Genomic DNA, 11085 nt, shown 5'->3' with positions numbered 1-11085 from the left:
AACAAGGTTTCGAAAATTAAAAGTCATACTTCTACAAAAGTGATTTAAAGAGATAGGCTTCATAATGGTGCAGGAATCTTAACATTTACCGAAAGTGATTTCATTTTTTATTTTTAAAAACCATAGTTAAGAGGGCGACATAAAGACAAAAGTATTGAAAACACCCTTACTTCATATAGATTACAGCACTAGCAGCTTTTATTCTTATTACTAATCACGCCTAAATTTAAAAAGAAAACCGTATCCACTAAGTTTACACATTCCTGAGGGAAGATATGAGAAGTACAGAGGGAAGGAACAGAAAACCTGAAAAGGGTCCTCAAAATTCAGATGGTAACTTTTAGGAAATTTTAAGTGTTCCTGGGTGTTTACACCTTTTACACTTGCTTCCAAATTTAGTAAATATTTTTCTACTGGAATCTGAGAAACTTTACGTTTTCTCAGAAAATAACGGATACTTCTTGACGTTGTGGCCTAGCTAGTCTCTGCTTTTTACTCCAACCAGTGGCCCTCAGGGACTCACAGTTGATTGCGACTCCCACATTAGGAACCTGCCACCTTACGTAAGCATTTTGCAAGGAGAAAGATAGATAAGAAAATAGGGCACCGAACCTTCTCTTCCACCAACAGCCGTCACACCCCGTGAGTGTCCCTCCAGGGGCTTTCCCCCGGGAGCCGCAGCTGTAAGCTACCTGGGGGAGGGGAAGCGCTCTCAAACAGTCATCTTTTCCTCTTCAGGCCGCCAACGCCGACCGCACCACAGTCTCCTCCGCCCAAGCCCTTTCCCCTCCCCCGCCCCAGCCTGGGTCGGAGCCAAACCCCACAGGAATGCAGCCCGGTCACATGCGCTGCGGCGGCGGTGGACGTGCCTCTCCCCCCGCGCCCCAAGGAGACCCAGCGCCATCTTGCCCTGACGCAGTTACAAAAGTCATGGGAGGAATTGTGTCTCCTCGTCCGCGCCAGCGCCCCAAAGTTTCGCAGAGGCCGAGCCGGGGCCCTCACCTCGCGCAGGGAAAGGAGAAAATACTCAGGGAAGAGCCTTGAGATTCTCTTCGCCACTGCTTGGGTTCCATATCAGCCGCGGCAGCAACGATCACCATCGTCACTTCTCCCTCTCTGCCTTTGCCACAGCCTCCCCCGACGACTCTGGCCCCACCCGCTGCTGCAGCATGAGGTCATCGCTGGCCAATCACGACGCGCCCGACAGAACACACCAGGCACTGATTGGTTGCACGGACCGCCTCTGCCTCTCCCCACTCGGCTTACCAAGCGCTCCGGGTCTCTGTAGAGCGAGAAGACGGAAACCGCCATTTCGGGGGAAAGACCCCGAAAACAAGAATCGGGATCACCGTGTTACTTTAGTGGGGAAACCCTTGTTTTATTCTTTGGCCTCCCCTTTTTCTTCGAGATAGCCGTCTCTCAGTCCCTCCCTCGTTTAATCACCGCCACATAAAGGAATTCCCGCTCCCCACCCCGCACATTGTCCCGCCGGCGGGGAAATCCTTCCCCGGGGCCAAAAGAAGTAGGAGGCAGCGACGGCAACTGCACCGACGGCAACAGCAGCTTTTTACCCCGATACACGGTGGCAGGAAAGCGGCGCTGACGGTGGCTGTACTTTTCCTGCTGCTTCTCCCCCCGACCTCTTCCGTTTCTCGCTCCTCCATCGAGACGGCGCTGGACGCTCCAGCTCCGCTTTTATCCGGTGCCCGGAGTCTGCGCACTGGAGCCTCCTCAGCCCCTAGTGGGCGTCGAGTGACACCCAAACCGAGTTCACCCAGCGCTGGAGGCCAGACTGGGGAGGGGGAGGGGAAGACTGAGACTGAGGTTGTTTGGGGAGTGGGAGAAAGGGCATGGCTTTAGGAGGGTGGGGGGGGGGGGTTGTTCCCTGAGCCTACAGTCCTTATCCCTCCACCCAGTAGTGGCGTGCCCAAGCTCGCCGATATCCACACTTGAGGGCTGCTCCGGGAATAGGGGTAAAGAACCAATCCCACCAAATACCGAAACTTCCCCAAACCTTCTGTGAATTGTTGAATGCATCTGTTGTGAAAAAGACGGAGATTCTGCCCACCTCTCTGCCTCCAGTTGGTTATCTTCAAGCCTCTGTGGAAGAGGCAACGGCGGGCGGCAGCCCACAAGCAAAATGGCGGCGGGCAGCTTCGTTCCCCTCCCCCTCTGCCCCTGCGGAGCGGGGCGGGCGGGCCCCGTGCACTTGCCGCCGCCGCCGCGGCCGCCGCCGCCGCCGCCGCCGCCGCGGCCGCCGCCGCCGTCGCCGCCATTTTCCCAGAGCGAGAGGCAGTGACACTGAGCGGGCGCAGGGGGCCGAGTCGGAGACCGTGCCTGAGTTCGGGAGCGGCAACAGAGGGGGCATAGACACTCTGAGGAGCTTTGCCGTCGCCTCTGCGTTCCTGTTGACTGTTTGGGTGCCCCCTCCCCTACTCCTTGATTGCTGGTGAAGAGGCTGCGCGCTGCTGTTTGGGGAGGGGGTGTGTGGAGCCGGGTCCTCTGTCCGCAGTGGCTGCTGTCGGGGGGTCGTCTGTTCGCGGAGGTGTGGAGAGACTCCTTGGGGGTCGAGCAGATAACGGGGTTCGGGTGTCTGGTGTGTGAACATCACAGGTCAGTGCCTGTCGTCTCCTTGGGAGTTCTTGGGGTTTGCGGGGTGGAGGGACGCGTGTTTCAAGGGGGAGGGGGCTTTCTCATTTTTATGCTTTGGGGAGGGGGTTGGGGGAGTCGGCGTTGACTCTCAGGTGTCTGGGCTGGAGCAAGACGCTGCTTGTTTGAATCGAATTTATCCTTTCTCTTCCCTGTCCCTAGAAAGGGAGCATTATGGCGGGTTTTAGGGTTGGGGAAAGGGGAAACTGGCAGTTAAACCCCTTGAGAGTGGGAGTTAGGGAGGGGGCGCACTCCTTATTGGCAGCGGGTTAAGGGCGCTTGGGTGAGGAGGGAGGCTTGTGACTGTTAGTAGGGTTTGTGTCGAAGTGGTCCCAGGAGCTGCCAGCTCTCCCTTTCCTCGACCGCATCTTGTTCAGGTGCTGAAGAACCGTATAGGCCCCATTTTCTTCTTCTTCCATTAATTGCCTGGCATTCTCTGGTATAATTTTCTGGTAGATACTAAGGGGGTTAAAAGGACGCTCTGGGTCTCTATCTCCCTTTGTGGGAGAACAAGACAGCTCCTCATCCTCTCCGGGAGAGGGTAAACCCGCCCCAGAGGTGGTCACCCCAGTACCCAGCCTTCTCAGTCTCCTCCCCCACTCCTCTTGCATTCTCGCCGTCCTTTACTGTACCGGAGGCTTAGAATCCACAACATGGCACATTTCAGAAAAGCTTATTTTGACCAAGGGATTGGCACAAACACTGTGGCAGCAGATACAGAAGAGAAACAAACGGTTCACTGTGCTAAACGAGGGAGGGGAGAGAGAAAAAACAATCCGGAGTGCTCTCTTCCACTGGCCTCAGTTCCGTAGAGATCCGTTCTTGCTAGAGTCTTAAGAATGATACAATTTAAAGTCAGAGAGAAATCGCTAGAGTTCGCTTTGGAGTAAACCCCGGGTTTTTTTTTTGTTTTGTGTGTGTGTGTGTGTGTGTGTTTGGTGCCTGTTTCCCCTCCTTTTAGAGATGTGAATAACGTAAGGTGTTGGAGTTCTGGAGACCTTGGAGAGAATTAAGTGAGGTGCATTCAACTCTAGGCTGGAGACATCAATACCTAATTGGAAGATGGCCCCGTTTTTTCCTTTATTTTCCGAGATGGGAAGTAAAAAGTGAAATTTCCCTCTTTTGTCCTTTACAGATTCTAAAAATGGCGGCCCCAGGCTGATGTTGTGGTAATCTAATCAGCTCGGGTCCTCCACACCCCATGCAGTGCGTTTGTCTGCAGCATATTACAGGCTTATTATGTTTACATGAAAAGACTGTGCTTCTTTTCTTTCCCAAATAGTTTACAAAAATGTGTTGATTTTACTGCAAATTACAATGCTGTGTTTTAGTTGATTAATTTGATTGGTTTTTCCTGAGAGGCAAATAAAATGACACCACTTAGGAAAAAAAAAAAACCACTCAGGTAGCCTTAGAAATTTCAGTAGTGAGGTAGGTGCTCTTAAACATTTAAAAAAAAATATTTGGGACAAGGAATAGTTTTTGCTCTGCTTAGTGCAAGTGTTTTTTATTCACTGTGCTAAAGTAAGTTAAAATGTTTAGTAAGTGTATAAGTGTAACATTTTGTGTGACTAGATGTTTTAATTTAGAGTGAAATGTTTCCCATCCACCTCTTGACCAATTTTGTGAATTTTGGTTTTTGTACTCTTCCAGATTAATTTTTAGGGAGCTGTACAAACAAGCCTAAACCTGTTACTTCACTGGGTGTGGAGATGCTTGTTCTTCTCAATATTATAGTTTGCATCCATTTTTCTCATGTATTTAAGCATTCCTTAAGAATTTTCTAAGTTTGTATATTTCATGAAGTGCAGCTACACACTTTGCTATCTTTTAAAATTGTTTTATAGCATACTATCATAATTATGTAAGTAGAAAAGTAAGGCTTTAGTTCTTGAAACCACCCCCCATGCCCATTTGCCTATTTTGGGATGTGGAACTTAGTCTGTTTTAATGATTTAAATAACAGCCATACTGTAATAGAGGGTCTTGAATCCATTTTATGCTAATTTCAGAATCTAATAGATTGAGGCAGAAAATCAAATGGTATCATTTAACAGTATTTTAAAAAGTGGGAATGATTAAAATTCATCTCTGTAGTGGGGGGGGTTGATCTTTTTGGCCTGAACTCAGCAATGAGATATCAGTGGGCCATTAATGGCATTTAATGACCATTCTGATATGGACTAACTGAAAGATGAGTGCCTTTCAATCCAGTAGTTCTTAAAAAGGTTGGAGAGTATACACCCTTTCATGATTCTTTTATTTCCACTGTAAATTCTGCTCTAATATTTACAATGGAACAAGAGAATCATGAAGCTCACATATGAATTAGTTAACTTTCTGTTCTACAAAATAATTGTAGAAATAACTGGCTTAGAGAGTTTCATCATGGAAGAGTGAGCACATAACCGTACTTAGAATCTTTGAAATATTTTATTGTAAAATGAAATGTTGGTGGGTAGTAAGAGTTTGTGTAGGGATTTCTGGTCAATACTCATTTTATTATGCTCTGAGTGATCATGTAGGTCTGGATCCGTAACTGCAGTGTAAAGATTGTGCGTTTGTTTTATAGACTATGTGGTTAAGATCCGTGGTTCAGAAGGTTGGTACTTTAAACTTAATATCTAATGTGTAGGAAATCAGTATACTCTTAAGGAAATGTGGTTTATGTAGCCATGGGAGGGAACACTGTCTACACCCATTGTTTTTTCTTGATAGTGACCTTGATCAGGTCTAGACACACAAAGCATTTGGACTTACTTGGTTTCAAATAAACAATGCCAAGTTAGAAATTATGAGAAAAGCTGTGTTCACGCTATTAGCTTTCTTCATACTGGGCTGCTTCATTGCTTTGGATTTTGTTTGTTTTAATATGTTTTAAGTATATCGTATTTTATTTTAAATGGTTACTTTATAAATAACATGGCTATAAATGTTTGGTTTTTGTTAATGTATACCCGATTGACTCTCTGTGTTTTAAATTAGAGTGTAGAGGCAAATTTTTTAAAAGGTTAGGCATGGTTTTTTATTCTCAGTGAGTTTTGATACAGTAGGTCTCTTGGGGGGAAAACTAGTCAAATGGTCTTTGTTCTTAGGGTAGCTGAGTTTTGAGGGATTAGGTTTTATCTGTTTAAGTGGATTTGTAGAAAATCATAATGTAATTGGAGAGTAAATTTTATTTTTAGAGACTATATTTTGATCATACTTCCCTTTTGTTGTCAGTGTGCATTATAGGATCCTTTTGATCTCAATTTAAGTTTAGAACCTTTACGGGTTCCTCCATTTCCCTTCAACTCTTCAGATCTCTGATAACTCTCTCACAATTTTGTCTTGTCTGTCTTACAGCTTCCAGCCAGAGAATTTTTACCATGTATACCACAGTAAGCTGTAGGACTTCTTGGATCTAAAATGAGGAAGTGAGGATAAAAGCCAATTAATAATTTAGGAGAAATTCTTCCCTTTAACACATACCTTAGTGGTCTTAGTGAAAGTCTAACTTCTTAAATTGGTTTCTTATTTCTAAGAATAATGTACCCATTTTCATGCATCAAAGTGTTACACCGATGGTTTTACTTTTATTTTTTTTGTTTATTTTGTTTATTTTTTTAAAGATTTATTTATTTATTTTTTTGACAGGGAGAGACATAGCGAGAGCAGGAACACAAGCAGGGGGAGTGGGAGAGGGAGAAGCAGGCTTCCCGCAGAGCAGGGAGCCCGATGTGGGACTCGATCCCAGGACCCTGGGATCACGACCTGAGCCGAAGGCAGACCTTAACAACTGAGCCACCCAGGCGCCTGATGGTTTTACTTTTAAAAGTGTGTTATATAAATCCTAACAGCTCTGCTTTTCTGGAAGTTAATACTGGGACTTAAATGTGTGCTATCATTGAGTATTTAAAATGGAGAAAACCAAAAAGACTTGGAAGAGCTATCAAAAACTGCTAAAGAAATATTAGTATGGAATCTTTGTAAAAGATGCTGTTTATTTTTTTAATATTTTCATAATGTGTAATTAGCTTTCATTTCCAAAGGATTTATTCACAGTAGAGAGTAGGTGCTCAATTATTTGTTGCATTTAAAGCTCATTTAAGCAAACACATCTCAAATATTCAGGGTGATCAGGGACTGTTCCTTGTCATATGTTAGAATAAATGTTTAATACTTGTATTCAGGGAGACTTTTTAATGTTAGCTATAGAATTATTTTTTATGGTAAAATTACTCTTTTGTGTCGACTGGCAAAATAACAAGGATACTATTTTAGATATTGCCGTATAAATGTTAGTTTTTAGGCTGAGTTTAAAATTGGAGTGGCTTACTGTCTCTTTTTTACTGTCTTTCGTAATGTACAAGTGTTGGGAAGAGCCTTATTTTTTTCATATTAAACAGATAATATGTATTAAAAATTTATTTAATATGGAAGAGCAGTATTTATGGTTGAAAATAATTTTTTAGCGCATCAAATTTGAAGTGCAGTATTTAAAAATCTTGCCATTTGCAATTAAACAGTATTTTATAGAGAGGTAGGAATTAACCAAAAGAATTTTTTTGTTGTTATTGTGAGCACTCATGCTAAGTGCTACCTTAAAAATCAAATGGTGGTGACCAAGGCTAAGTTAATTAGATGTTATTTGCATCTTTAAGAATACGAGAAGTTTTTATTAACCATTAGTAACTAGGACGCTTTTTACTTAAGTCAGTCAAGAAAATAGCTGGGTCTTACATTTCACTTGATAAATGTTTTCCCTTAATATGAAATCAGTTCTTTCTTCCTCATAGATAGCTCATAAATAAAATTTTATTTTTAGATAGTTTAGGAAAGCCATTTTTGTATTGTTAGGTGAATTTTCCAGCTTTATTGGAAAATCTGATTTGATTATTTACAAGAACTATTTAAGCTGTTTGGGATCTTGTACTTTTTAATGCAACAAGTCAATCAGAATTCTTTTTTGATGTGTTGAATTATGATGCTATCAAAACAGATATTATGGCTTTTCATGCATAAGTAACCTATAATAGAGTAATTCAGTGAGTAAATAATCAACTACTTGTCCATTATTTTTAGTTAAAATATTTATTTTTGCATTTTAAAGTTGGCTTAAGTGTGAAATCTGGTTTTAAGACAGGACCTGAGAAACAAAATGATTTGTGCAGCTTTCTTTATTCTAGTTGTACAGTTGGAGAAGAGAGAGAATTTTCTAGCAACTCTTAGATGTTTGCTTAATTTAGAGTTAAACGAAAGGAATAAACATCTTGGTCCTGAAGTTTATAATTGAGAAAGAACATTGAGTAATCACACCTGTGTTATAGCTAACTTGGTGGCAGCATTTAAGGTCTGAGCCTGTGGCATAAAGTTAATTAATGGAACAGTGGGATTGAGATTGTTTTGGTTTGTGGTATTCGTAAGATAATTTTAAAGGTGAAGTTCACAGAATTATGTTATCTAACATTTTATCTGAGACCAAAAAAAATTTTAATGTTTAAATTTATTTTGACTTTTGTTTTCAAAAGGTATTTATAACATAATTTTTACTCAAAGACTTTAACTGAATTTACTATGATAAATAATTTTAAACTTATTTGAGTTAAGTAAATTTAAAGATTATGGGGACGCCTGGGTGACTCAGTCGGTTAAGCGTCTGCCTTCGGCTCAGGTCATGATCCCACTGCAATCGAGTCTCGCATTGGGCTCCTTGCTCAGTGGGGAGCCTGCTTCTCCCTCTGCCTGCCGCTCCCCCTGCTGTGCTCGCTCACTCTCTCTGACAAATAAAACATTTTTTAAAAAAAAATATGTTTTCCCATTTTTCTCACTGGTCTAAGAATAAGGTAAAGCCTAGTGTCAATGGTTTTTAGCAAAAAGTGAGGAATGTGGTGAGAAGAATTAAGTATTATTTAGGATATTGTCGGGAAAACAGTTTTTTTTTTTTTTTCCCCAGAAGTTTACATATCGGGGGACTATATATGAGAAAGATACACTCTCCCAATACTTTTTTTCGTATTTCACAGACTAATAATGAAATATAATAGTTTCTATTTATGATTTTACAGAGAGACCTCTTAAATTGCTCTTGTTTTTGTCTGTTGTTTAAAGAAAGACAAGTTTCAGGAATTTGAAAACCCATTTTCTCTTTAATGATGTGGCAAAAGATGGGAAGATTCTTGATGTGACTGATTTGAAAGGTTGAGACTCTGCTTCATTAGCCATAAATTGATGGGGTTCTGAGGTTGGTCTGATACATAGGAGTTCTTGAGAAAATAAGATTGTTCCTTTTGAATTATTTGCTTTTCTGCTGCTTCTCTTTAAATGAAGCTGTGTAATTGGCTGAATTGACACAACCTTACTACATCTTACCATTAAGCCCCCCGCAAAACCATATTTTCAAGCACAGACAAAAGATTAAGTAACTACTGTTTTCCTTGCACTGTTTATTTCTACTTCTCAAAAGCCTGCTGTTTCAGGGTTTGTTTGGATACAAGGTACAGAAATCAGCTACAACTAGCTTAAGTAAAAGATTTGTTATAAGACTGTAGGGAAGTCTTAGAGAACTTTTTTGAAGAAAGTACAGTTGGACCTCACAGGAATTGGCAAGGTGTCAGTGAGCCACTGTTCTCCATCTTGATCCCTTTAATTAGCTGTGACTGGTTAAGGAGATGGTGGTAAAGTGTGTATTTATGGTGTGGGGGAGTTTGCTTGGATGGAGAGCAAGAGAAGGACACTTAATTCATCGTAAAACAATTGCCTTTTTTCAGGGATGTTCAAATGTACTTGGGAGGGCCTCTGAAACTAAATAGTATCAAACAGATGATTCCATTTTTTAATTTTAAAAATACAAATATTATATATAAATATATGCATGTATGTTGAGGAATACTGCCAAAAAACCAAGGTTTTTTTGTTTTAATTTTTTTATTTTAAAATAATTTCAGGCTTACAGAAGTTACATGAACAGTACAAAACTTCCCTTAAACCCTTTACTCAGATCCTCTGATTTTTAACATTTTATCACATTTGCCATATTCTCTGTACATGTAAAAAGAAATTCTTAACTATTTGAGAGTAGATTGCATATATGATGCTCTCTTATACTTAAGTATGCATTTCTTAAGATCAAGCGTCTTTCCTTAAGTAACCAGAATGGTTAAATTTAGAAATTTAACATGGATGTAATACTTTTCATTTAGACTGTTGTCCATATTCCATTTTCATCGGTTGTCCCAATTATGCCCTTTATTAGTACTTTTTTTCTGGTTCAATTGCCAATTCAGGATCACAGATTGCGTTTAGTTCTCAGGTCTCTTTGTCTTTCATGACCTTGGCAGGCTAGTTATTAAACAATGTCCCTCAATTGGGTTTATTTAAGGTTTCTTCATGATTCAGATTTTGCATTTTTTCTGGAATACTCTATAAGCAGTATGTGGGTTTTTTGTTTTGTTTTGTTTTAATCATCTGGATGCTTAATGTTTGTTTGCCGCTTACCAGTAGTTCATTTTGATTGCTTGGTTAAGGTGTGGAGTAGTTTCTCCATCGTATAGTTACTGTTTCTCTTTTTGCCATTAAGTAATTTGTGGGAAGGTATTTTGAGGTTGTGTAAATATTCTGTTTCCTGTCAGACTTTCCTAAATTTAGTGTCTATTGGTGATTCTTGCCTGAATAAGTTTTTACCATGTGGCTGCAGATACACCAAAGTTTTTAGCAGTGATGTATGTCTGGGTTATTAGATTTGTGTGAGTTTTCTTTTCTCCTCTGGTCTTTCTGTGAGACAGATGGATCGCTTTTGTAATCACAACAGATTAAAAAAAAAATTGAAGGAAAGTGTAGATAATTTGGATGGTGTCAGATAGTGTCGGTTTTCTACACAAATGGGATTTAAAATAGCTTACTGAATGCTGGTCTCATTTGAAATTCAGAATATAGAAAATAAGTACATAGGTTGTTAGATTTTTTTTTTTTAATTATGGTGTTCCAGTTCCTCATTTAGTTTTTAGAATTACTGCTAAGTGAGCCTTGAGTTACAGTTGTTTAGGTTTATGATTTGCTACTAATGCTAGCTAGCATTTTGATTTCTAAGACAAGGCTGAAAATATGTATTTTAATTATGGTGTTATTCCCCTTCTCCATTAAAAAAAATCCTTGAAGTAATTCTTTTGAAGAAAAATATTTTTTCTGAAATTATTGAGATACATTTTTTTTAAACATATGCAAGTTTGCTCTTTTAAAAAGGGTTGGTGAGATGGTACATTTAATACAGCAGAGCATCAAACATCTATAACTCTTAGAACAAAGTGATGTATGATTTTTGGAACAAATACAATACTCACTGTGGAAAAGTTCAGGAGGACAAGAAAAGGATAAGAAACAGGGAAAATACTTATTCAGACTTTAATTACATTATAATGATACTTTTATCAATTTGGCATATTTTTTCTCAGTGATGGC

The 11085-nt window shown here is 40.4% G+C and overlaps 2 protein-coding genes across 12 annotated transcripts in view; one reads left to right on the top strand and one right to left on the bottom strand.

Annotated features, from left to right (window-relative positions):
• The window catches only part of LOC118519800 (uncharacterized), a 46803-nt gene extending 44527 nt beyond the window's left edge, over window positions 1–2276 (bottom strand). For 2 of the 9 annotated variants that reach the window (XR_013443087.1, XR_013443088.1), the window contains exons 1-3: window positions 2015–2186; window positions 1572–1792; window positions 613–1282 (exon numbers count right to left, since the gene is read on the bottom strand). Coding sequence is in view for 1 of the 9 variants with exons in the window: in XM_078060037.1 (XP_077916163.1) it covers window positions 1572–1792; window positions 2015–2276 (483 nt within the window). In the remaining 8 variants the exon portion in view is untranslated. Of the gene's footprint in view, window positions 1–84; window positions 1283–1571; window positions 1793–2014 lie in introns of those variants that run through there. The other 7 variants (XR_004909349.2, XR_013443090.1, XR_013443089.1 and 4 more) reach the window with 6 other exon arrangements.
• A 197-nt stretch (window positions 2277–2473) lies between these two features.
• KMT2E (lysine methyltransferase 2E (inactive)) overlaps window positions 2474–11085 on the top strand; it is an 86277-nt gene continuing 77665 nt past the window's right edge. For 2 of the 3 annotated variants that reach the window (XM_036067440.2, XM_036067437.2), the window contains exon 1: window positions 2476–2613. The gene's annotated coding sequence lies outside the window, so the exon portion shown is untranslated. Of the gene's footprint in view, window positions 2614–11085 lie in introns of all 3 variants that reach the window. The other variant, XM_036067438.2, reaches the window with a different exon arrangement.

This window comes from Halichoerus grypus, chromosome 12, assembly GCF_964656455.1.
Source record: "Halichoerus grypus chromosome 12, mHalGry1.hap1.1, whole genome shotgun sequence".
NCBI classification, from domain to species: Eukaryota; Metazoa; Chordata; class Mammalia; order Carnivora; family Phocidae; genus Halichoerus; species Halichoerus grypus.
Note: the sequence above shows the minus strand (reverse complement) of the source record. Positions and strands in the feature narration are given on the sequence as shown.